The sequence below is a fragment of the Notechis scutatus genome, chromosome 1 (genome assembly GCF_049901735.1).
Source record: "Notechis scutatus isolate UNSWTSFEM ecotype Mainland chromosome 1, rNotScu1.2, whole genome shotgun sequence".
Classification (NCBI taxonomy): Eukaryota; Metazoa; Chordata; class Lepidosauria; order Squamata; family Elapidae; genus Notechis; species Notechis scutatus.
This window is the reverse complement of record NC_142009.1, coordinates 232,741,350-232,765,032: the sequence shown is the minus strand read 5'-3', so window position 1 is coordinate 232,765,032 and position 23,683 is coordinate 232,741,350. Positions and strand designations below refer to the sequence as shown.

The following is a 23,683-nucleotide window of genomic DNA, read 5'->3' as shown; positions in this document are numbered from 1 at the left end:
GAAGGACTCAAATCCACACCGTTTCATCTCCTCTAATCGCCGTTTCTTTTCCTCCTCCATTTTCCTTTTTCTTTGTCGCTCGGCCTCTTCTTTCTTCTTCAGATTCTCTAACCGCTGCCTCTCTTTTTCCTATATAGAATAGAGGGAAGAAGCTCATCTTAGGATCTTATGAAAAGCTGCATCCATTTTTATTGCGACTTAAAGTCCTCCCTGAGGTGAAAGGTCCAAAGCAGAATTGTGGTTTTAGCAACAACAAAAAAGTAACCCTTTCTCCACTGTAGCAAACACATTTCATGGTAAAACTGCAATGGATTCAGAAACTAAATAAACCACCCTATTTGGAAGATGGGAAATTTCTGAGGGCATCAAGATTTATTTATTTTTCTGGACCATCATGATCGAGCCCTTTATTCGGGTTGTTAAAAACTTTCTGAAATAGACTAGCAGAAATAGGTATTCTTAAATATTTTTGAGTCAACATCAAGACAACTGGATTGGTGAGGCCTGGGGAAAAAGGGGGGTGATATTCAAGAGTTCTACTCAACCTTACTTCAGGAACAAAATGTTTTATGTGTATGCAAAATAAGAGTGTCAATTACTCACAATTTTCAAAAGGGGGGGGAGGCAATGTAGGAGCTTAAATAGTTCTTTGCAAGCCCAGCTTTGCTCCTGTAAGTCATATTCACTGCCACTACAAATTCCTGAAATTTTCAAGCTGTTGGCATAAAAAAGAAACTATTTTGATAAAACCTGAAACATATGACATACTTAAGTTTTAGCACCCTTTACAGCAGGGCGGTCAAACTCATTTTTATTGAGGGACACATCAGGGTTGTGTTTGACCTGAGGGGACGGGGCAGTTCGACGTCACTCATGTCAGGGACACCTATGATGGCCCGAGCGCTCTGCCAGTGAAAATGGAGCTCAGGATGGCTGTGTGTGGGTTTTTGAGTTCCGTTTTTGCTGGCAGATGTACAATGGCCTGGTCCTTTGCTGCCTCCCCCCATAGGCAGCTCTTTTGCTTTTGGAAACAACTAGGCAGTTAGGTAAAGGGATTGCTAAGCAAAACCACAACTCTGCTTAATAAATCTGGTTATTTTACTTCAGTTTTCCTTTGCTTTGCGGACTTGCCAACGTTGTAAATGTGAAGACTGATCATAAAGTTATTTTTTAAACCACCATTTTAATTGCAGACAGTTGCTAAAGAAGGCAGTCGCTAAACAAGGACTTGTACAAAAATACTGAGCATGAATGTTGTATTTTATTTACATTTCACACTGCACACCTTAAAACAGCTGTATTATTAACAATATACATGAAGTGATCCAAAGGTAGCTTAAATAGTTTTTTTAGCTTGAAAAAATGAATCTAAGTTGAGACATGAATTAGATGAAATAATGTACAGTATTCTGAAATATTAAAGGCTATCACAATAAACAGTACAATTCTAATAATGTATGTGCACTATCTATTTCTCAGTAGAATTTATGCTAGGCTTCTCTTAAAAAGATCTCTATGCAAGTTAGGACAGCTTTGGACAACACACACTGGGTTAATTATGCACAAATGCACCTACTGTAAGAGCATTCTTGTTACTTACAACAAACCCTCCCTGTATAAAGAAAAGATTGAGAAATGGTTAATAAATATATTCAGGTTTTAGAAAATCTTTTCAATATTTTGCCTACCACAGGGTTGAAAAACAGCCTCATATAGGATCCTGCCCTATTACACATTTCATTAATTCAGAATTAGAATCAATAAGCGTAATCTGCTGGGATATTTAACCCAAGAAGCAGCAAAGGATTGAACTATCTGCCAGAAACTCATATGGGAAGAATATTGAACTCGATGCATGAGGCGAAATTATTGAGCTTTCAGGTATAACGAAGAGTTAAAATCTAAAAACATTGCTCAGAATGTTAAAACAATGCATCTCTCAAACCCCATGTTTGCCTTTCAGTCTCTTTGGCTCCATTGCCTATCAACTTGCTTGCTGCCACTGGTGAACAATTTCACCTGTTCAGAAGTTACCCTGGTCCTCCTTAAACCTTGTTTCTTCCATCAATTGTTCACATTCTTGCTTTTCAACCTTGCTCTCTTTTACTAACTCAACTCAGTTGAATATAATCATACAGTACTTCAAAGCTTTTCGCTATTTGAACCCAAAGAGCTCCAAGCAGGGACTTTCAAACTGAACATTTGTGTAAACTCGGTTAACAGCAGAATAAATGCAATGTGAGACTATGTTATTAGCTAAGCTTAGTAACAAGACTAGAACCTGAACCTTTTGATGTTTACAACTTTTGAGGAGGGGCAAGTTCCACCATCAATTCAGAAGCCCCTCCCCTCTTTTTTGTCATTAAATACAGAGTACTTTACATTACCTTGGGAGTGAAGCGGAGGGGAGTGTTCTGCCTAAGGAATGATTTTATTGTGCTGTTTCGATTTACAGAGACAGGAGTCATCAGCATCTGGTTCTTCTGCACTGTGTGCAAGAATGTTTTGAAAGGACGCACAACCTGAAAAACCCAGAACATTCTCAGTCCACAGAAGTCAATCCCTTGTCCTGGGTGTGCTTTCAGGGATATAATGCTTGTCTTACCTTGCTGGCAGGACACTGAGGAGATAGTGTCTTTTTTCTTGGTGGAGAGAGCTCATCTTCTGAGGGCTGTCCATTATCTCTATCATTAATTGCTCTCTTATAGCTTGGCTTTCTCCTGCAAGATTATAAAGAGCTCATTGGACTCATCCCTAACATTTCCTTGTTTCAGATACATGTGGGAAACATAAAATTTTATATCCTGTGGCTTTTAAACTCACAAATGATTCAGGGGCAAAAATAGCTGCTTGGCAACTATTTAATGAGGTAGAAGTCCAAGATCAGCTACTTAGGATTTAAGACTGCATCTAAAACCCCTTAACCTAAAATCTGAGGTACAGACAGGGGAATGGATACAGAGTCTTTGTAAGATTATTATCACTTTAGCAGCTGATCAGTAACTGCCTCCCATATATTACAGGAAAATTAAATGCTAAGGCTCTAGGGATTTTTTTTTCCTTTTTCCAAGAAAATTCTCTTGATGTTTCCAAAGAACAGAAAAGCCCCCTTTGGTTTTAACCATCTGCAAAGGTTGCACTTATTGTTCTTTTCTCCCACTGGTGGCTCCTGATAGTAGTTTCCACATGTCTGGGATGCAGAATAACCTGCAGAGTTTATTAAATACTAACTATCATCAGCATTAATCAAAGGTAACGCATACTGAGAGATGTGGAGCACCGACATCTGAAAAACTACATGAAGCCCACCTTGGCAGGGGGTACATAGAGGCACCACTGGATTATTTTGGCTGGAAGCTGGTAGAAGAGTCCATTGAATCCCCGGAGGGACTGCTCTGTGGGAGGCTTCTGCTGAGAATTTCTTAGTTAGTATTTGCGCAGATGGCTGGGAAGACTAGCAGCAGGAATTCCCTCAATAGCTTGGCCTGAAACCAATGACTCTTTTTTTGTCCTGTGACTTGGACCTGCTGAGCTTTCTTCTTTGTGGGTTTGCTACATCACATACTTCACTGGGGGATGCTGTGAGAAACAGAGGCAAGGAAAACAGAAAGAAACTGCGCAGCCTTTTTTCCTATCAAACTTAAGATTACAATGCTCTGAAAGCAGAGAAGTTTCAAAATCCTTGAAACAAGGTTTGGGGAAGAGGATTGCATCTGTTCTGAGCGCACAGAAGAACTGGGAAGGAATACAGCCTTTGATATTAAATCACACAATTCCCTGTAATTAGCTACAAAGATTTAAACCTTACCATGATTATCATCAAGTTGTTTTTAACTCCTAGCAACCAGTGATAGATTTTTCTTCATGACAATCTATCTCTAACCTGTCTTTTAGTTTTAGTTTACTTTATTGTCATTGCACCTCGTACAACGAAATCAAACACCATCTTCAGTGCACATCATGACCATGACCATGAGAATAAACACAAACACACATCCTCCACCCTTCACACATTGAACCGGAAACCCCCGACACCACACCACACTGCACTATACAGCAGAATTCAACAGAGCTACTGCCCTGGGATAGAAGCTGTTTTTCAGCCTATTTGTCCTTGTTTTTATTATTCTGTACTGTCTTCCAGATGGTAATAGTTCAAAAAGAGGGTGCCCAGGATGAGATGGATCTTTGAGAATGTTTTAAACTTTCTTAAGGCAGCGGGAGCTATAAAGCTCTTCCATAGAGGGGAGAGGGCAACCAATGATCTTCTGAACAATGACATTAACCCTCTGGAGTGCTTTCCTATCTGCCACTGTGCAATTGGCAAACCATACACAGGTGCAGTATATTAAAATGCTCTCTATGGTGCAACAGTAGGTCACCAGCAGTTTTTCATTCAGTTGTTGTTTTCTGAGAAGTCTCAGGTAGTATAATCTCTGCTGGGCCCTTTTGACCAGGGCTATAATGTGGGCACCCCAGGTCAGGTCCTCTTTTAGGGTAACACCCAGAAACTTAAAACTGGCCACTTGCTCCACTCGGTCTCCATTGATAAGCAAGGGCTGGATGTTTGATCTGTTCCTTCTATAATCCACTATAAGCTCCTTGGTCTTATTGGTGTTGAGGACCAAGTTATTGTCTCCACACCACGAAAGCAACCGGTCCACCTCATCTCGGTAGGCAGACTCATCCCCCCCAGAGATAAGTCCCACCACTGTTGTATCACCTGCAAATTTAGCAACAGTATTATTAGCGTGAGTGGGAATGCAGTCATGCACATAAGTAGTATAGAGTAAGGGACTCAACACGCAACCCTCTGGTGTACCAGTGTTAAGAATAAGGGCTGAAGAGGTATGATTACCTAATCTGACCCTCTGTGAGTGGAAATCCATAATCCAAAGGCAGATTGAATTAGAAAGACCTAGGTCCAGAAGTTTAGACACTAGTCTATTTGGAAGAATTGTGTTAAACACAGAACTAAAATCCACAAAAAACATCCTCCTATAGCCCCCTCTCCGCTGTTCTAGATGAGTCAATTTTTAATTTTCAAATGTCCCAATGGTGCACTCATCCCCATTGTAACTGAATCCATCCTTCTTGCTGCTGGTCATCCTATTTCACCATGTTTAGCACTACTTTTTTCCAGTGAGCTGATAACTCTGGTTTGATTTGTTCAATGATCCAACCATTTGTTTTACTTGGCTGTCCATGGTATTCTTGGAAGTCCAGCTTTGACTCCAGCTTTGATTTCCACAGAGTGTCACAGGGAATACCATGGCCTGCAGGATTTTGATCTTTATAGTATTGATATATATGGCATTTGAATATCTTTTTCAAAGTATTTATGGTTAAACTATCAAGTGCTAGTTTTCAATTTATTTCTTGATTGCTTGTGTCTTTACTGTTGAAGATTGATCCTGAAAGAAAAAAGCTACCCACTACTTCAGTATTTTCATTGCCAATTCTAAGGCTGGTTGCTGTACCTATTGTTAATTACTTTTGTCTTCTTTTTAAAAAATTTAATCCCATTTTTTTCCAGTTTACTTTTTGACTTTCAGGATTAAGATTTGCAGATCCTTTACATTTTCAGCAATCTTTACTTACACTGGCTACCTTCTATACTCAAAGAACATAGTAGAGAAGTTTCTTTTCTTATTTTCCTCCACCTCCCTAGATCAGTGTTTCATAGCTTTTGTCAAAAAGAGGTAAAGAAACATACCGGGCACTCAGAGGCAGCTTTTGTAATTCATCACTCATTTCAGAGCTGTCTTCTGCATAAAAAGAAAAATAGAGGATGAGCATTCAAGGGTTTGGCCAAGTTAGGCAGAAGCAAAATTGTTTTCATCAGAAAATAAATAAGCAGTCAATTATCAGGGCAGAATATTCATATGCGTAGTTTATTTTTATAGAAAATGCAAGTTTAATGTAAACTAAATGATGGCAAACCCATGACATGCCATCAAAGGTGACATGCTACCATGTTTGAGTGAGATACCAGCATTCACCAACACTCAACAACTATTCTCCAAAACATGCCCATCCTGCAGCACTCTGCCGGCCATTTGGCCAGCAGAGTGCTGCAGGCCATGGAGGGTGAAAACGAGGCACCGAGGGGCGCACACAGCCCATTTTAGCTGCAGAGGAACTGCGGCCTGGTCATTTGATATTTCCAGGCCAGTCCCACAAGTCAGATTCGGACCGCCGGCCTTGACGCCCCTGAAGTAAGGCATGAGTGACATTTTTAATTTTAATTTGTATTAGCTTTTTATAGTGTTCTGGCTTTAATTTTTTTTTAATTAGGCACTTTACTTCACAAAGCAAAAATGCAGTGTATAAATTAAATCTGACTACCAATGGAAAATGGCCGATTCTCCTCCCCTCTGAAAGAAAACCCTTATTAAAACTATTACTACTATTAAACTTGCCCTCAAATAATTGGATTAGTACTGAATAAATATGGTTAAGGTTTTGTATTCCTTAGTCATGTCCCATATGCTTCAAAGTTGGCTATTTTTGCTACTTAGTCAATATACTGACCTTCTTTGTCTCCTTTATGCTGTTTTTCTTTGGACTGGGGAGTCTCTGGCAAAACAGTCTTATTAGAATGAAGGGATTTGTTGAGATTTTCATCAACCTATGATAAAGGTAATCATATTTTGAACTGCTTTCCAAGCAAATCACATAGAATTATTAGTTGACTGAGTTAATGCTTTAATGGTTCAACCTAAATTTAAGATATTTCCAAACTGAATGTAGTAATATAATTTCTTTTATTGAAATTTATGCTTCACCCACTGAAATCAATGAGGCTTAAGTGGCAAGAGAATTCTTATTTTATAAGTTTTCACCATGTTCTGACCTAGGCTCCCCCCAAAAGCACCAACCAGACTCTTTGTCCCAGCAAAAACCCTTGTAATAAACAAAGGTGAATGTCTTGCATTCACTTTCAACCAAAGGCCTGGTAAACAGTCTTTCAAGGATGTAATTAGGAGCACAGACCTTATCTAGCTTGGAGAGCTGCCAAGTAAATATTTTCAAACACAGTGCTAACAAGGAAGGACTCGGCAGTCTCTGAGATGAAGACAGAACTTCACACTGCTGCAACAAACTAATTGTTTCCTGCAAAAGCCCCCTCCCCTTTTGCTCCTAACCCTAACCCTATGGGGGGCATTCACTGTCCACCTGTGGCTTTACTCCCACATCGACCCTAAGTTCGTAATTTTTCTTTTCTTTTGGCAGCTCTGCACATGCACAGCCTGGGAACTGTCTTCAGCTGTTCGCCTGCCTCACTGTTGTCTGATTCTGAAGGCAACTGATAACTGCCAGACTACCCTGGCCCCATCTCTGCCTCTGACACAGAGCCCTCGTCCGAGCCTTCCTCAGCCTCCAGGACTGGCCCATGTTTCTCCCCAACCTCTTCACTGTCCCACTATGCTGCCAGCTCCGCTAGCCACCGGCAAGCTACAGCACCGAAGGTTAACTTTGGCAGATTCAGAAATGTTTGTTTTCCAGATGATCTGACACTAGCAAGAATCATAAGGCTCCCATGATATAATTGATATATTCTTTGTGACAATAGAGATTAATAAACAAAGAGCTTTTTAATTAGATAGTCACAAATATAATGTTCATGTCACTTTAATATAAACTGCTTTAAAACAATAAAAAAAATAGTAAAATCACTTAGGAATGTAAAGCTCCAAACAGGAATAGTTATTTTTATTGTACGACAGCTCATATAAGAGATTATACAACTCTCTATTATTAGGTCAATGTAACCAATTATGAATACTACAATACACACTAAAGGTTCCTACTTCCGAGAACAAAATGTTCAAGGCTTGGCCACAAAAGCTGTATGCTCTTATCTACCTGACAGACTCTGCTATATAATGTCAGTCACATTATGCAAGGAAGTATTACATTTGGCCAAGAGTAAGTGGCTTATAAATTTTCTCATCCCATAATACAAGCTCACATGAATATATATTGTATGAATACACATTGTATGTGCATAAATTTAATAAGCAATTATATAGTACCAACCATAAAAAGGCAACCTTCTGCCATTTAACAATGAAGCAATTGTTTTCTTTGGAAACACTAAGAAAATACATTTATAACTGGCCACCTGAAATTTAACATGTGCTCTGATATGGGACACTGAATAGTCTCAGTAGTAGTATAGGTACTATACAATACAGATACTGACAATAAATTATTATTGTTGTTGTTGTTGTTATCATTATTATAGATGTAGATCCTAGGGACAGAAAATTTTATATAACTCTGAGAAGCACAGAGCCGAAGAAGCAAGCCTGAAGATGATGAATGAGACTTCATCGAAACGTTGCCTAGATACTTTGAATCTTACGCGGGAGAAAACCCGAACAACCAAAGATCCATATATATATATGGATGGAATTTGATCAGTTAGAAATTATCCAGGAAGTTCCAAAATGCAGTTCAGTAGACAGAAGGATAGAGCAAAGCATTCAAAAGTGATCCAATGTTTGTTAATGACAGCAAATCCCTTCCATTCAAAAGTCTTCTTTGGCAGGCTTATATAAATACACATACACAAAGTTAGAATGAGCCTTTGAAGTAGTTATACATTCTATCGAAGTGGCTGATTAATACTTTATGAAGGAGTGCTCTGCTTACATCAACATGCTTTTATAAACATCTATTTTAACTTACCTTCTGAGGATGAGACATAGAATCTAACGTTGCTCTATGGGAGAAAAAAAGAACAAAGATATATATATATATATATATGTATGTATATGTGTGTGTGTGTGTGTGTGTGTGTATACCGTGTTTCTCCAACAATATGGCCTCCACCAATAGGAAGACCCAGCATGTTTTCTAGGCATAAAATCAAATTAAGCCCCTCCCCCCAAATTTAGGCCTAGTTTAAAACATGCAAAATAGGGGGAAGGGTGGGGGGACTTGCCATTTGGAGTGCCGTTGGAGCTGCCACCGCCGTTTGGAGTGCCGCTGGAGCTGCTGTCGCCGTTTGGAGCTGCCGCCGCCGTTTGGAGTGCCGTTGGAGCTGCTGCCACCGTTTGGAGCTGCCTCTGCCCTCTGGAGCTGCCTTTGCTGTTTGGAGCCGCCGCCGCCGTTTGAAGCTGCCGCTTCCGCGTTTGGAGCACTGCCGCTGTTTGGAGCACCACCGCCACTCCAAACACGGCGGCAGCTCCAAACACGGAAGCGGCAGCTCCAAACGTGACGGCGGCACTCCAAACGGCGGCGGCGGCTCCAAACGGCAGAGGCAGCTCCAAACGGCGGCAGCAGCTCCAACGGCACTCCAAACGGCAGTGGAATGGGCAGAAGGGAAAGCAACAGCAGCAGGTGCCAAAGGTCTTGGGTCTGCAGCAAAGGTGTTTGGTGGGAGTAGGGAGCTCTCTGCGCTTCGCCATGATCGCCCGTTAGGAGCGGCTGGTGGCGAGGCTGCCCGCGGGGCGCTCTAGATGAGGATGAAAGGGGGGAAATTAAGTTACCCCCGAAAAGACGGCCTAGCCGTTTTTTCGGGGCTCAAAAAAAAATAAGGCCCGGCCTTATTATGTGAGAAACACGGTGTGTGTGTGTGTGTGTGTGTGTGTGTGTGTGTGTGTGTGTGTATGTATGTATGTGTGTATATATATATATATATGTGTGTGTGTGTGTGTGTGTGTGTGTGTGTAATATTGATTTACTACAGATTTCTTTTTAATAAGATTTTAATAAAGACTGTGCAAAGCTCACAGATTCTAGAAAAGTCTGTTACTCTTTAATCGGTGATAAAACTTTTCTCTATCTAGATTTTGTTTTTCAAAGGTTTGCAGTTTTTGGAATTAAGATTCCAAACCAGAAGTAGACCAAAGCAACCTATGTAGGGTGTTCCAGACCCCATTGACATACATCACTGTACATTAGGCTTCATGGAGAATAATTAAATTGCCACACAAGAATGAAGATATATCTATTTTGATAAGTAGCTTTGATTGTAGAAAAGCTAAGAAACTCTTGTGAACAAATTTGAAAGACTGCTGTGTGTGAAAAGCAAGCTCTAAGTACCACAGGCAGTATTCAAATGTCTTGTTCCTCTTTCAGTCACTCTACATAAGGAAAATAGAAGTGATTTGCTTTTGTGCGATATAGTTTCCACCAATTCTTTCTTTTGTTGTTTTATCCAGTATTTATTTTTATTTACTTTTGTTCATGCAAGAGCATCTCTTTGACGCCATATAATAAATGAATCAAAATGATTAAATAAAATTAACTGCTTATCAAAGACATTCCATATTAAACTACTGTCTTCAATCAAGAATTTATTACTTTCACAAAACCTCTTTGACTGAAATCAGCTTACCTGGATTCAGTACTTTCTTTATCAGGAAACTCTTCTGTAATAGCCTCGGCTGAAAGCACAAATAATGTTTTATCCACAACATAAGCTAGACCATTAAAATAAAACACAGTGACTACAAACATATCTTTTTTCTATTGCATTTTAGCAGCACCCAGGCCAAAAGGTAACTCAATTTCAATTTCAAACCTTTATTGTCAGTGCACATCATGTGTATTCTATCTGAGACCAGACTTTTTTTTTCAAACCAGAAATTTGAGCTATATATATTGAGTGCATTTTAATTTCCTTTATGAATGTTCTTTGATTTGTTAAAATATTCTTTTACTGGCTTTTTAAAGTTTTAAATACTTTTGCCAGTTAGCTTCTGATATTTTTTAAAGGATCAACTTTAAAGGTGGTCCTTGAATTACAACCATTTAACAATGGTTCAAAGTTATGATGGCCTTGGAGAAAATCACTTGCATTTATAACCATTGTACCAGCCTCACCATCACATGTTCACAATTCAGGCACTTGGCATCCGGCTCATATTTACATCTGTTGCAGCATTCTGCAGTCGCATGGTCACAGTTTGCAACTTTTTGGTTTGCTGTTTTCCAGCGAAAAACCCACCATTTGACAAACTGGATTAACTTAATAACCTTATAATTCACTTTACAACTGCTGTAAAAATTGTCCTAAAATCGGGTCAGATTCAATTTATGAGTACAATGATTTATGATACAAATTCTAGTTCCAATTGTAGTCTTAAGCTGAAGACTATGTGTATATTAAAAGAAAAGTGGTTTATAAGAATGAACTTTCTCCAGTTAAGATGCCTCTCCATTGAGAATATCAGCTATATTATGCTAACTCAGGTGTGCTTTTATTTATCTGTCCAATACATATAGCTATCCATCTCACAAACATGTGACTCTGGTGGCATACAAAATGATAAAACTATCAATAAATACTCAATACAATTATCATAATCAATAAAAGCGTTAAAAATTTAAAAACAAGACATTTTCAGAATGCTCACTTACTAGGCCCTCATGAAGGTCAGTACAGCAGAGAGATATTAGAATGAGGGACTTTTCTTTGGAGTAGCCCCAATCCCATTAAATCAGTTCCCTCTAGGGACATTTTAAGGGAGTTTTGAAAACACCTTAGACTTTAAATAAACCATGCTGTGTTAAACACTTTCACTCTTAAACTAGAACTGTTTTGGGAGGGATATGTGTCTTCGAGTTAGCCTTGACTCCAGACAACTGCCTGGGCTAGTCTGTCTGAAATAGCAGTATCCTTGGCAAGATTTCAGAAGTGACTTGCCATAGCCTACTTCCAAGGGCTGAGAGTTTGATTGGCCCAAATTACCCAGATAAGATGGAACTAGAACTCAGTCTCATAGTTTCTACCCATATGCCTTAACCACTACACCAAAGTAGCTCGTATCTAGTTTGAAACTGCATATAATTTTTTTAAAAAATTGAACTTCTTTAAAAGTAGTGTTTTTATAGTTTGATAGGGAAATTTATTTTGAATTATATCCTCTGAAAGAACCACACTTGGAATGATAGCCAGGAAACTTTTAAAAGTGAAAAGAAAAAAAAAACTTACTATTTACATGCATATGCACAGGTGACTGCTGGATAGATTCTTGTTTGGATACAGTCCTGCTACTGCGCCTCAAGACAATTTGTTCCCTTTTAGTGCTTAGCGAGTATCTGTTGGCCAGAGAGGCTCTAGAGCTTGTAGAGGCTCTGCCCATCAGGCTTCGGCGCACTGAGCGACGGCTTCCTTTAGAGACAGTAGGAGTTTGTGGACATTCATTTAAGTTCAAAGTGGCTTTGGGTTCAGAGAGTGGCTTATCTTCTTGTTGCTGTGGACGTAATTGTTCAGTGCGGGGCTCTTCATTTTCAATAGTTTTGGAGAGAGACACATTTGCTATCTTCAACTTACATGCTGTCCGTCCCACCTCTTTTTTTAGCTTTTCCTCAGGAGTGTCTTGGATTATAATCACAGACATTTCAGACAGGGTTTTTGATCTCTTAACAGGTGATGGAGACAAAGTATGGCTTACGGAAACCTTTGCTATTTGACGTGGTGTTTTTTCTATCTGCCCTTCTGCACTGCGCCTCTCGTTGGCACTAATTTCTACTAGAGGTATCCTCCCTTTGGCTAAATCGATAACTGGATTCTTAACAGCAGCAACTGAGAGAGACCTGAAAGACCTGGCAGCCTGTGCTCTAGTTACACGAACACAAGGAGAGGTGTTCTCTAGTTCAGCTTTCTGAATTTCTAATTCTTTTGTGTGCTGCACATTTTGGGAGATCCTCTTCGAAGCTCTTATTCGGGCACCGTTTCTTTTAGATGATCTGGTAAAAGAAACATATTGTTAAGTGCACAATGACAAAACCAGCACTTAATATGAGTGAGGCAGAATAAGTCTCCACTTACTTTTTCACACAATAAAAACAATTGAGAGTAGGCAGTTTGCTAAAATTAACTATGCAAAACATTTTGCTGATCTTTTGATCTGAGAGAGTGACCTTTGGTGGGATACAAATAAATAAATAAAAATAAAGCCAATCTTTAAAACATTTCCTCAAAATTATGGTGAACACTATTTTACTGAAGAGAAAACTCTAAAGAAATTGATCACATCATAAACATAAAAGCCATTTAGTATTACATAGTCTAGTAGGCAAACTCTACCTAATCAATGAGCTCTAAGAAACTGTTTTCCTTTAAAAGGGCTAATGGAAGTCAAAGCATTTTTGATGGAGTAGTGTTTGCAAATACCAAAATCTTCTCTTTTTGGCCAACAGCTGGGCTCAGAAGGCATTTCATTAGCCATTGTATGCTTTGTGATCAGAGATATTAGCTATCTTTCAGAATATGTAGATGGTCCCAATCTGAGCAACTCTAGGCAATGAACAGGAAGCAAATCAAAAACAGATCATCCCAAGCATTAAAAACAACTCAATAATATTTTACAATGAATAATAAGTAATGGCAAATCATCTGGGCATGAAGAGTATACTAAAAGACTTAAGAATCTTTCTGAACAAGAGAGCATGAGCCAAACATGTTGTCTTCCATAATGAGAGGGGGGGGAGGGAGGGAGGGAGGGGGAGAGAGAGAGAGAGAGAGAGAACCAAGTTCAAAAATTGGCTGGATCAGAATTTGAGATATGATGGGGTGGGGGGTGGGGTGGGGAGACTCTTAATATATCCCTATGAAAGTTGGGCATCAACTTTGAATAACAATTCCAAGCATCATTTTGAAATGCCTAATTGCCGAAAGCAAACTACTTTTCAAATGTGTTGCCTAAAGGAAACTGGCTATTGTACAATTGTAATGAAAACCACTTATCTGGGGGGGCTGAGTTTGATTTTTGTGAGTTAAGTGCAGCAGCAAATGAAATATTTTAAAAGCCCCTCTGTGACTGCTGAGTTCCCTAGAATCAGTTCATATTTCCTCCAAATAATTACATTTAAAATTAACCTATAATAAGCTATTATAAAGCAATTCTTGCTCATCAGGGTCGTTGTATTTCATATGCTTTTATTACAAAGAAATCAATGCAGCCTTCAATTATCATCTTATTTTGCATGTTTTAATGTATGGCCAGCTCCATTGACACTCAAGAAACAGTTCCATATAATTGAAACAGGACAACAGCAGACACATGAGTTGTGCTATTTATTTATTAGACTTATATGCCACTTATCTTGCCTAAGTAGCTGTGTTTCCCTGAAACTAAGACCTCTCAGGATAATAAACCCAATCGGGTTTTTGAACGCATGTGCTACAATAAGCCCCCCCCCCACAAATAAGTCTCCCCAAATATTAAACTGCATGTGCAGCCAGTCCTCTGTGCATCTCCCTTCTCCCCCGCCCCACCTGCCACCCCCAAATTGCATCCATAAAGGGGGTGGGTGGCTAAGCAAGGGGCAGGAAGCCCTGCCATGCCTGGCAATGGGGGGGGGGAGAAGATGGTCTTGCCATCTTACCTGACTTCCAGCTCCATCGCGTTTCTCACCGCAGGGAAACAAACTGTACCTTGTAATATTTGGGGAGAGGGCTTATTTTTTGGGGGGGCGGGGGCGGCGGCTTATTGTAGTGCATGCGTTCAAAAACCCAATTGGGCTTATTATCCTGAGAGGTCAGTTTCAGGGAAAGATGACTACCTAGGCAAGATAAGCAGCATACAAGTCTAATAAATAAATAGCACAACTCATGTATCTTTGCTGTTGTCCTGTTTCAATTATATATAAAAAACCTTCTCGTGAATTCAAGGAGTTAATTGATTGAACTCGCGAGGTGTTTTTTGTTTTTTTAATGGTACAACTTGTTTCCCTGCACACAGCGGTGAGAAGCACCGCCTCTTGGAGCAAGACTCTGCAAGGCTTGATGCGGCGGTGGCACGACAAGTCTCATTTCTGGCGGAGTATGGAGAGAAAGACTTCTACTGCCTTCCTTGCATGCAGCCAAAAGCAGAAGCAGAGTCCTGCTCCAAGGGGTGGGGGAGAGAAGAGTTGGCAAGAGGAGCCCTGTCTTGCTCCATGTGTCTCGCTTCTCCCTCGCCTCACCCCTCCCCACCTGCCACCCCCAAATTGCATCCATAAAGGAGGTGGGTGGCTAAACAAGGGGCAGGAAGCCCTGCCATACCCAGAGAGAGGGAGAGAAGATGTCTCTTGCCGTCTTACAGCTCCCTTGCGTTTCTCACCATTGTGTGCAAGGAAACAAGTTGTACCGAAAAAAAAACACCTTCTCACAAGTTCAATCAATTAACTCCTGGAACTCACTAAGGTTTTTTTAATGGTACAACTTTTTCTCTGCACACAATGGTGAGAAATGTGCCAGAGCTGGAAGTCAGGTAAGATGCATGTCTAGCTTCTCCCCTGCCCCACCTGCCACCCCCAAATTGCACCCCAAAATAATAAAATCTCCCCAAAATAAGGCCAAATGCCTTATTTTCAGAAAAATATAAGACAGGGTCTTATTTTTTGGGAAACCACAGTAGCTATGCCATCTTCTCAGATTTTTTTTCCCTTTTCAACACTACAGAGACTGCACATATTTCTGTACCAATGTAGGAGTGTATAGTTTCAAGTTCCTTACAAACAAAAGAAAATTCAGACATGCAACAACACAAGCTGAATTCCTAGGCTCAAAATTCCAAAGATCTGAACTAGCCTGCACAAGTTTGCTAAGTCTGTCTTCAGAGATTGTGGCAAGTTGTTTCTTATCCCCAAGCATTATATCTGTTTGGCTTATTGTCCCTATGATACACAAGCTCATTTCATTATGAATCTATAATCCATATAATTTTAAGTATCTTGATTTTCTCAACATGTCCACTTAAAAAAAATAGTGATCAAAATAAAGGACTGGTTGCTCTGCAAGATTTATAAAGAGGACAGGGAAAAAGAAACAAAACGCTGGATCTTCCAAACATCTTCTGGCTCATGAAAACACACCACAGATATTTTAGTACATCAGACAAGCATCTTTAAAATTGGTTACAACTGAATTCAATTGGTGTGTGTGTGTGTGTGTGTGTGTGTGTGTGTGCAAAACCTGTCAGTTCGAGGTTATCGTAGGCAGATTCCAATCTTGAAAACCCCCAAGTAACAGGGAGTCTTCAACTCAGTGGATCGAAGATCTCACTTAGAATACCATTATGCTGAATATTCACAACTGCAAATCAACAATAAATTTCTATCTATGGAGATTTCTACAGGTACACCAAGATTCTGCTCCTGTTCCCACTGTCCATTTAGACAGCATATCCTCGTATCAGATAGGAGAGTGATTTGAGAGCAAGGACTAATGAGATCATAATATACTTATTTACAGATGCAGATAGGTACTGTGTCTATGTCTTATAAGCCATAAACTGTCCCATTAAAAAGTATTTAAGTTTATAGCGTTTGTAAACTATTCCCAGATGATAAATTTATTCAGTTCACTCTAGGTATTCCTAATCCTAACATTTTCCACAATTATTTATTATGCAATTTGTTTGCTGCCAATCTCGTGTCCAATGACTCGGGGGAGAGGGTTACAACATAAAAACATTTTAAAAAATTTAAACCATCAATTATAAATAACATAGCTGATAAAATCATTAAGAAAAGATGGGCAAAAGAGGGAGCTGGACAGATGGGGAGGAGGTGGGATTAGATTTTAATTAGTCAACCATCTTCAGTGTGAAGCGCCCCCATTGATTCTCCAAGCCATCTGGCAGAGCCACGCTTTAAGCCTTGGAAGAGCGTGAGAATCAATCTTGCCTCAGGAGGTAAGATATTCCAGAGGGCAGGAGCCACGGCAGAGAAGGTTCTTCTCCTGGATCCCACCAGTCAAAATTCCTTGCCTGACGGGATGAGCAAGATGCCCTTTGATTGCTTATTGTACCCTATGACTATTATTAAGTGTTCTACCTTATGATTCTTGACTCTTGACAAACGTATCTTTTCTTTTATGTATACTGAGAGCATTTGCACCAAGACCACTTCCTTGTGTGTCCAATTACACTTGGCCAATAAAGGAATTCTAATTCTTTGCTGGCACAGGTGGGGCAGGCCAATCTCATTGGGGTGAGACAGTTCTTCAAGTATACCAGATCCAAATATCAACTGGAACTGTACATATAACGTAAACATCCACATATTTTCAAACATGAAACAGAAATCCTACCTTCTTGTGGCAAGTCGATCATTCTTAATAGAAGAGATACATTTCTTTCTACTACGATTTTTCTGAGATGGGGTTTTTGGCATCAGCTCTGGTTCTCCATCGAAGCTACTACTTTGACAAAGAAATACCAATTTAACCATATTTGATAGATGCCTTTATTAAATATCCCGTCAATTTTTCCTAGGATATTTGCTGACCACTAATTTAATTGTTCAGATTCAATTTTGTTCAGTATAGGATTGAACATTTTCTTAAAAAAGGAAAAACACCCAATTCATACTATAATGGTTGAACAAGAGAGCCATTTGGTGATCTGTTTCCACAAAGGCTGCTGGTTGGTGTGTTAGCACCTTTTTTGAAAATTAAAAGAAGCAATGACCAATAACTAGGAGTTAGAACAAAGGGTCAGGACCAAAACTACTTACTTTTATATATGTTTAATTTGAATATAGATAAAATCATTTCCTGTATTCAATGATTTTCTCCTCTTGTTTATAAAGATTTACATTAAGAATTTGAGATTGAAGAGTTTCTGGGAGCTATTATTGTTTGGATAGGTAGGTGGAAACACCACTACCCCATCACCTTTTTAGTACCATTTCTAGCAACTTGTTAGTTCTCTTACCTTTTAAACATCTTGATAGCTTCTTCAAGAATCTCATCCATCCATACACTATCTCTATTATGAACATTCTGGATAAATTCTTTGAGCTTTTTATTTGCCGCCTCTTCTAATGCCATAGGATTCAACATATTCAATATGTTTTAGCCTGCAAAACACAACAATAACAATTGCTGGATAAAGTCACAGAAAACATGCTGTAAATTTTAAGATGCTGTAAATTGCATTTTTCAATGTAAAGTTCCAAAAAGTAACCTCTTACAATTCTAATCATGTTGTTTAGTAACTTAATTTTGGTTAATGTTACATTCTTTCTTTTCCTTGTGTTCACTATCGGGAATCCCCTAGTCTTAGTTAAGCAGCCATTTAAATGCTTAAATAAATAAATAAACCCTAATAATTGTAAAATACTTAATCAAATTTGATATTTTTCCTCAGAATCACCCAAGCTTGAGTAACCTTAAAACTAAAATCTATCTACAAATACATTCATCAATTTTAAATGTACAGTGGTACCTTGGTACTGTTAATTCCTTGTGGGAGGTGTGAGGAGCATCAAAAATGATGAGTACCAAACAAATATTTTCCCATAAGCAATAATATAGTGAATCACAAGGCAGCCAACAACAAAAGTTCTAGCTTGGCAATGACAAGCTCTAGCTTGTGCATTGAGTACAAAACAAACAATGAGTATCAGGACAAAAATTTCATGTGTTGAGTACCAAATTCGATGAGTTTCAAAGCAGCTGAGTGTAATTTTATAATATTAATATTTAATATTAACATTTACTATAAAATATATACTGTATAATTTACAGGTTTTCAAATGCTGTAGAATTGCAACTTCTTAAAACATTAGAACAAATTGACTGCTTCCCCAACAAATGGGAAATATTTTAATTGATGTTATGACTGGCCAAAAAACAAATATTCTACTTTCCAGAATACATTTTGACAGCACTCCCTCTTGCTGCACATAGATGGTCTTTTCCCCCCTAAGTGTCCCTATCCCCTTTCTAAGTTGATTGTAACCCAAGGATACAACTCAACCTGCAGAGCTTAAAAATCTCGGCTGTAACTCATTGCATAATCTTGCTGCCAAAATTGGCTTACAGCAAGACACAAATATAACTAAAGATAAAATTAAGAGACATTAACAATTTACTTATACAATGTGGCATTTATTTGCTATATATTACAAATCAAACCAAACCCCAGAGCAAATCATGTGATTTATTACAAACAGCTCAAACAAGAACAGATTATCATCAAAAAACCTGGCCAAACAAAAGCCTTCAAAAACAGTACAAGTCAACTTCCGCAAGACAATATTTAAAACACAGATTTGAGGTTTCAGCAACTATTAGTTGATCATACAAGTGGTCCGAATGAAGCAAAATATGATTTAATTGGCTGAGCTGACAACTGATTGGTATGGAACCCTAATTACCAGGAGCTGAAATTTTAAAATACTGTGGTGTTCTGCAAGATGTCCATCTTGAAAAAACAACCTGGCCAAAAACTTAAAAGTGAAACCCATCAAAACATCCTTCAAGGGTAATCTCATCAGAAGCAGGTACTTCCTCATATTCTTTTCCATAGTTACAGACCATTTGGAAGGATATTTGGGTGGAATAACAACACCCTAGACTGTATTTGCACAAAAACAACCAAGATCTAGATCTAGATACAATATTTGCACGTGCAAACTTGGTTCGGTGTAACTTTGGTTATACAGCAGTATATCTACAATCCACGATAGGGTCCCAGGAGCCGTTGGCTTTTACGAAATTACGATTCAACGCATCATGCAAACCCAAAGGGATTTTTCGTCAACCAAGTCAAGCGCGCTGTGCAAATCCAGACTTCAGATATCAACCTTCTTTCAACACTCGCTTTTCAAACCCCCTAGCGATACCGGACTACAATTATTATTCCTAACCGAAACCATGTTGGAAGGGAATCGTGTTCCGGAGATGCACTCCACATTGACCGTTACTCGCCACTGAATCCACGAGAGCAAAATGAAGCCTTGAAAGCTGTAAAACCCACCACTGTCCCCACCGTCTGACGACCAAAGAGCCAGACAGACACCGACCGTCCTTCTTTCATGAAAGCTCGCTCGCTCGCTTATTTACCGCTCCCGCGGGGAGGGGGGGAGGGCAGCCCGTTTGCTCCAGACCCGGCACAGATGCGATGCGAGCGAACCTTTCTCTTTCTTTCTTCCAGCAACGGGCGCGGCAGGAACATCGGCATAACAGCCCCACTTGTGGCGCCCGCTACAAATTTCAAAGAGCGTCACTCTGCCAGACGTCCAATCAGAAGCGGAGTTTTTAAAAGGCGGGGATTGCTATTGGCCGAATAAAGGAAAGAAGACCGCCCCAGCGGCAGGTCCTGCTCGGTTCCGGGGGAGAGGCTTCCGGATCATCTGGAGGAAAAGGAATCGCGTGCAAGGGCGCCTGCTAGACGCAGGCGTGGAGGGGCGTGGGGGAGTGCGGAATGCACAGACAAGGCAACCTTAATTAATTAATTAATTAACCTCATTAATTACAATACAAAATCGTTGTAGGAAAGTCGTGCGGTGCCTTCGAGTCAGCGTTGACTCCTGCCGATTACCTGGACTACTTCCTACAGTTTTAATTGTTAGTATTCAGTTGCAAAAATAAAAATAAAAATAAATCAAGATTCTTGCAGCATCTTTTCCGACTAATCTTATTTAAAGGCAAACCTATTTTCGTGGAAAAAAATGGTATGTGTTACTCGGAAAAGATTTCTGTGTGTGTGACATGGTTGTAGCTGATAATGGAGAAATCAGAAAGTGAAGAAATCTTTTAATAGACTGATTTAAAAATGACATTTCTGATTTAGAAACAGGAAAGGCAAAGGCAGAAACAACTAAAGTTTTGTGCTATGGGTCAAGGAAGAAGTGCTATCCAATAGTCCCAGAGATGCTTTATCAAGAGGACTTTGTTTTTCTTCTCATCCAAGAAGCTTCTTCAGTTCTGAGTGGACGGTGGGGAATGGAAGGATTTTATATTCCTTGCAGACAGCTGGTCATTTGTATTATTTTAAAGAATCCTTGAGGCCCCTTGGAGGTTTATCTGTGTCCTCAGGGTCATCTGAGTAGTGCAAATATGTGTGGAGTCTTGAAACTGCTGAAAGGACCAGAGATAGATGATGTCTATCCCTCTCCCACAGTTGAGAGGGCTGTTTGCTGCCTGCAAGGAGTATAAATCCTTCCATTCCTCACACAGTCAGAGCGAAGAAGCTTCTTGGGTGAAAAGTGGAACATCTTCAAAAAAAAAAAAAAAAAAAAAGAAAATCCAATTGCCTCTTGAAAAAGCACCTTTGGGACAACCATGACCTGGATATCTGAGAATCTCCATTGACATTTTGCTATCCAATAGAAATCTATTTTGAAGTAAGTCTCATGAACACAATGGGCATTACTTTCAAGGTATTTTTAGGTAGTATATGGTGCTTCTGGACCTACTGTGCAAAGTGTCTACAAGTTCTTTCTCCCTCACCATGATTGCAATCAGGCTCTTATGGCCACATCAGTTTTTCCAGATTTGTTTTACATGTGGGATTTGATTCTCTTTTCAGCCATGTCTTTGCTTTGACTTCACTCTTCATCCTCAACAGGAGGAAGGCTCACAAGTGCTTTGCGTATAAGGGAAAATTACAGGTAGTCCGTGATTTAACAACCATTTGTTTAGTGCCATTCAAAGCTACAACAGCACTGAAAAATGTGACTTAGGACCATTCTTCATGCTTACAATGGTTGCAGCATCGCCACAGTCACTTGAGCAAAATTTGGACGCTTGGCAACTGGCATGTATTTATTATAGTTTGCAGTGTCTGAGGTCATGTGACCATCATTTGCACCTTTCTGACAAGCCAAGTCAATGGGGAGGCCAGATTCACTTGTGTTACTAACAACTGCAGTGAGTCACTTGACAACTGGCAAGAAAGGTTATAAAATGGGACAGAATTCACTTAACTGTCTCACTTAGCAACATAAATTTTGAGACTCTCTTATGATCACAAGTTGAGGACTACCTGTATTGCAAAAATTCAACTTGCAATACAGGTAATACAAATTCGACTTCTGTTGACTCTCTGGAGCAGTGGTTGCCAGCCAGTGGGCCGGGGACCACTGGTGCTCTGCGAGAAAGTTTTGGTGGTCCACAGAGAAATGTCACGCCCAAAGCAATTAATCCAGGCTGCGTGGGAACACAAGGCTGCACCACCCACATCATCCGTGGGAACACAAGGCTTGCATTGCTTGCATTGCAAACACTAGGTAGTGAGGGGAGGGGGGGAAAGGCGGAGCAGGAGAATTTGCCCCACTTGCCTCACATACCTCTCCTGGCTGCTTCTTTCCACTTCTGCTTTTGGCTGCATGCAAGGAAAGCAGCAAAGGTCTTTCTTTCTCTCCCCCAAACTCTGACAGAAATGAGTCTTTGGGATCCTGCAAGGCATCCTGCTCTAAGAGGCTGCACTGGTGTGACAAGTCTCACAAAGACTCATTTCTGGCAGAGTTTGGGGGAGAGAAAGAAAGACTTCTGCTGCTTCTGCTGCTTTTCCTTGTGTGGGAAGTGTATTCATTTTATGACTCAAAACTCAAGATGAAAAAGGGATGTTTCCTTTGAAGTAAGGAAATGCAGTATCAAACACTGATTAGAATGTTGACTGATCTTGGAATGTTTTTGAAGTGCTGGGAACTATCACACATTTTGGAATGCTTTTGAAATGCCAGATAAGTAAGGAAGTATCTGTTACAGCTAGGTACCATGAAAGATAATAAAATGTAACTTGTATCCTGAAAGATAGATTGTAAATCAAGCCATTTGTATACTGGGAGGGGGAGTAGTAGGGGGTAGTTTTGGGTATAAGAGTAGAGCCTTTAAGCTTTGCCTTTCGTTCCTCCTACCTGCCAGGGCAGGAACCCGTTTCTGCAGAAATGTTACAATAAAACCTTTTTCCTTGGATCAACTTTGAATCCTGGTGGTTTTTCTTAGCCACAATCTCACACTTGCATGAAGCCAAAAGTCTCTCCCCCCCCCCCCCTCCAGAACGGAGTTGGAAACTGTATCCTGCAATCCCAAATAAAGAATGATCGATTGGTAGGAAAACGGGATGGGGAATTTTCCTGCAGACTTTTTTTGGGATTTTCCCAGGGTATCTGGTCTGCGGGATTTAAAATTATGATTTTGGTGGTCCCTAAGATCCAAAAGGTTGGCGACCCCTGCTCTGGAGCTATTATTCCTGAGGCTCCCTTAGCAACAATAGGGAAGTCGCTTGTCCCTGCTTTTCACTACTTAAAAAAAAAATCCTGTCTAATTCGATCCTATAACTGAGAAATTTTTCTGGGGCTTCTCCAGCTAAATCAGGCCCCATTTACCTTTTTAGAGATCAGCCACGACCACCTACTTACTGCTGCCGCGACCCTTACAATAAGTACCGCCATCCCTAGCTCGCTTTTCAAGTCGTTTGCTCTCCTAGTTCAGCCCAAGAGAAACCATTTAATGAGGCAACTCCCTTCTCAAAATAACTTCGCCGTTTCCCCACCTAATTGAGAAAGCGCGCAGACAAAAAGGCGACAAAAGCCCCCTTTTCCCAGAAGGGATAGGGGTGCGAACGAAAAACAGGAATCCAGCAAAAGCAAGCGAAGTGTACCTTCTTCTGTTATGTGACGAGGGAGCGCAACGCCTCGAATGGGACCAGCGGGCAGCTTCCCTAAAGAAGTTGTAGAGAGTGGTCGCCAGTTGCAACTCCTTCCTGAACAGGTTCTATAACGTCTGTTGGTTTTCCTTCCTCCCCCGAGGCCAGTCGTTGATTTGATCTGACTTCAAAGCCCCCTCTAAGGCGGAGAGGGGGGGGGGTCCTCCAACTTTAAGACTCGTGGACTTCAACTCCCAGAATCCCTCAGCCAGCCATGTTGGCTAAGGAATTCTGGGAGTTGAAGACCACGAGTCTTAAAGTTGCCAAGTTTAAAGATACCACAACCCCGCTCCTAA

General features: G+C 40.1%; 1 protein-coding gene across 7 annotated transcripts in view; it reads right to left on the bottom strand.

The window, feature by feature from the left end:
- Nucleotides 1-23,683, bottom strand: part of INCENP (inner centromere protein) — a 29,406-nt gene that overhangs the window by 5,583 nt on the left and 140 nt on the right. For 2 of the 7 annotated variants that reach the window (XM_087950656.1, XM_087950658.1), the window contains exons 2-11: nt 17,664-17,808; nt 17,039-17,149; nt 11,951-12,708; nt 10,352-10,400; nt 8,698-8,731; nt 6,535-6,631; nt 5,717-5,768; nt 2,606-2,720; nt 2,388-2,522; nt 20-129 (exon numbers count right to left, since the gene is read on the bottom strand). In XM_087950656.1, the coding sequence (XP_087806782.1) occupies nt 20-129; nt 2,388-2,522; nt 2,606-2,720; nt 5,717-5,768; nt 6,535-6,631; nt 8,698-8,731; nt 10,352-10,400; nt 11,951-12,708; nt 17,039-17,149; nt 17,664-17,791 (1,589 nt within the window). In that variant the 5' untranslated portion in view covers nt 17,792-17,808. Of the gene's footprint in view, nt 1-19; nt 130-2,387; nt 2,523-2,605; nt 2,721-5,716; nt 5,769-6,534; nt 6,632-8,697; nt 8,732-10,351; nt 10,401-11,950; nt 12,709-17,038; nt 17,150-17,663; nt 17,809-19,712; nt 19,970-23,342; nt 23,581-23,683 lie in introns of those variants that run through there. The other 5 variants (XM_087950657.1, XM_087950662.1, XM_087950659.1 and 2 more) reach the window with 5 other exon arrangements.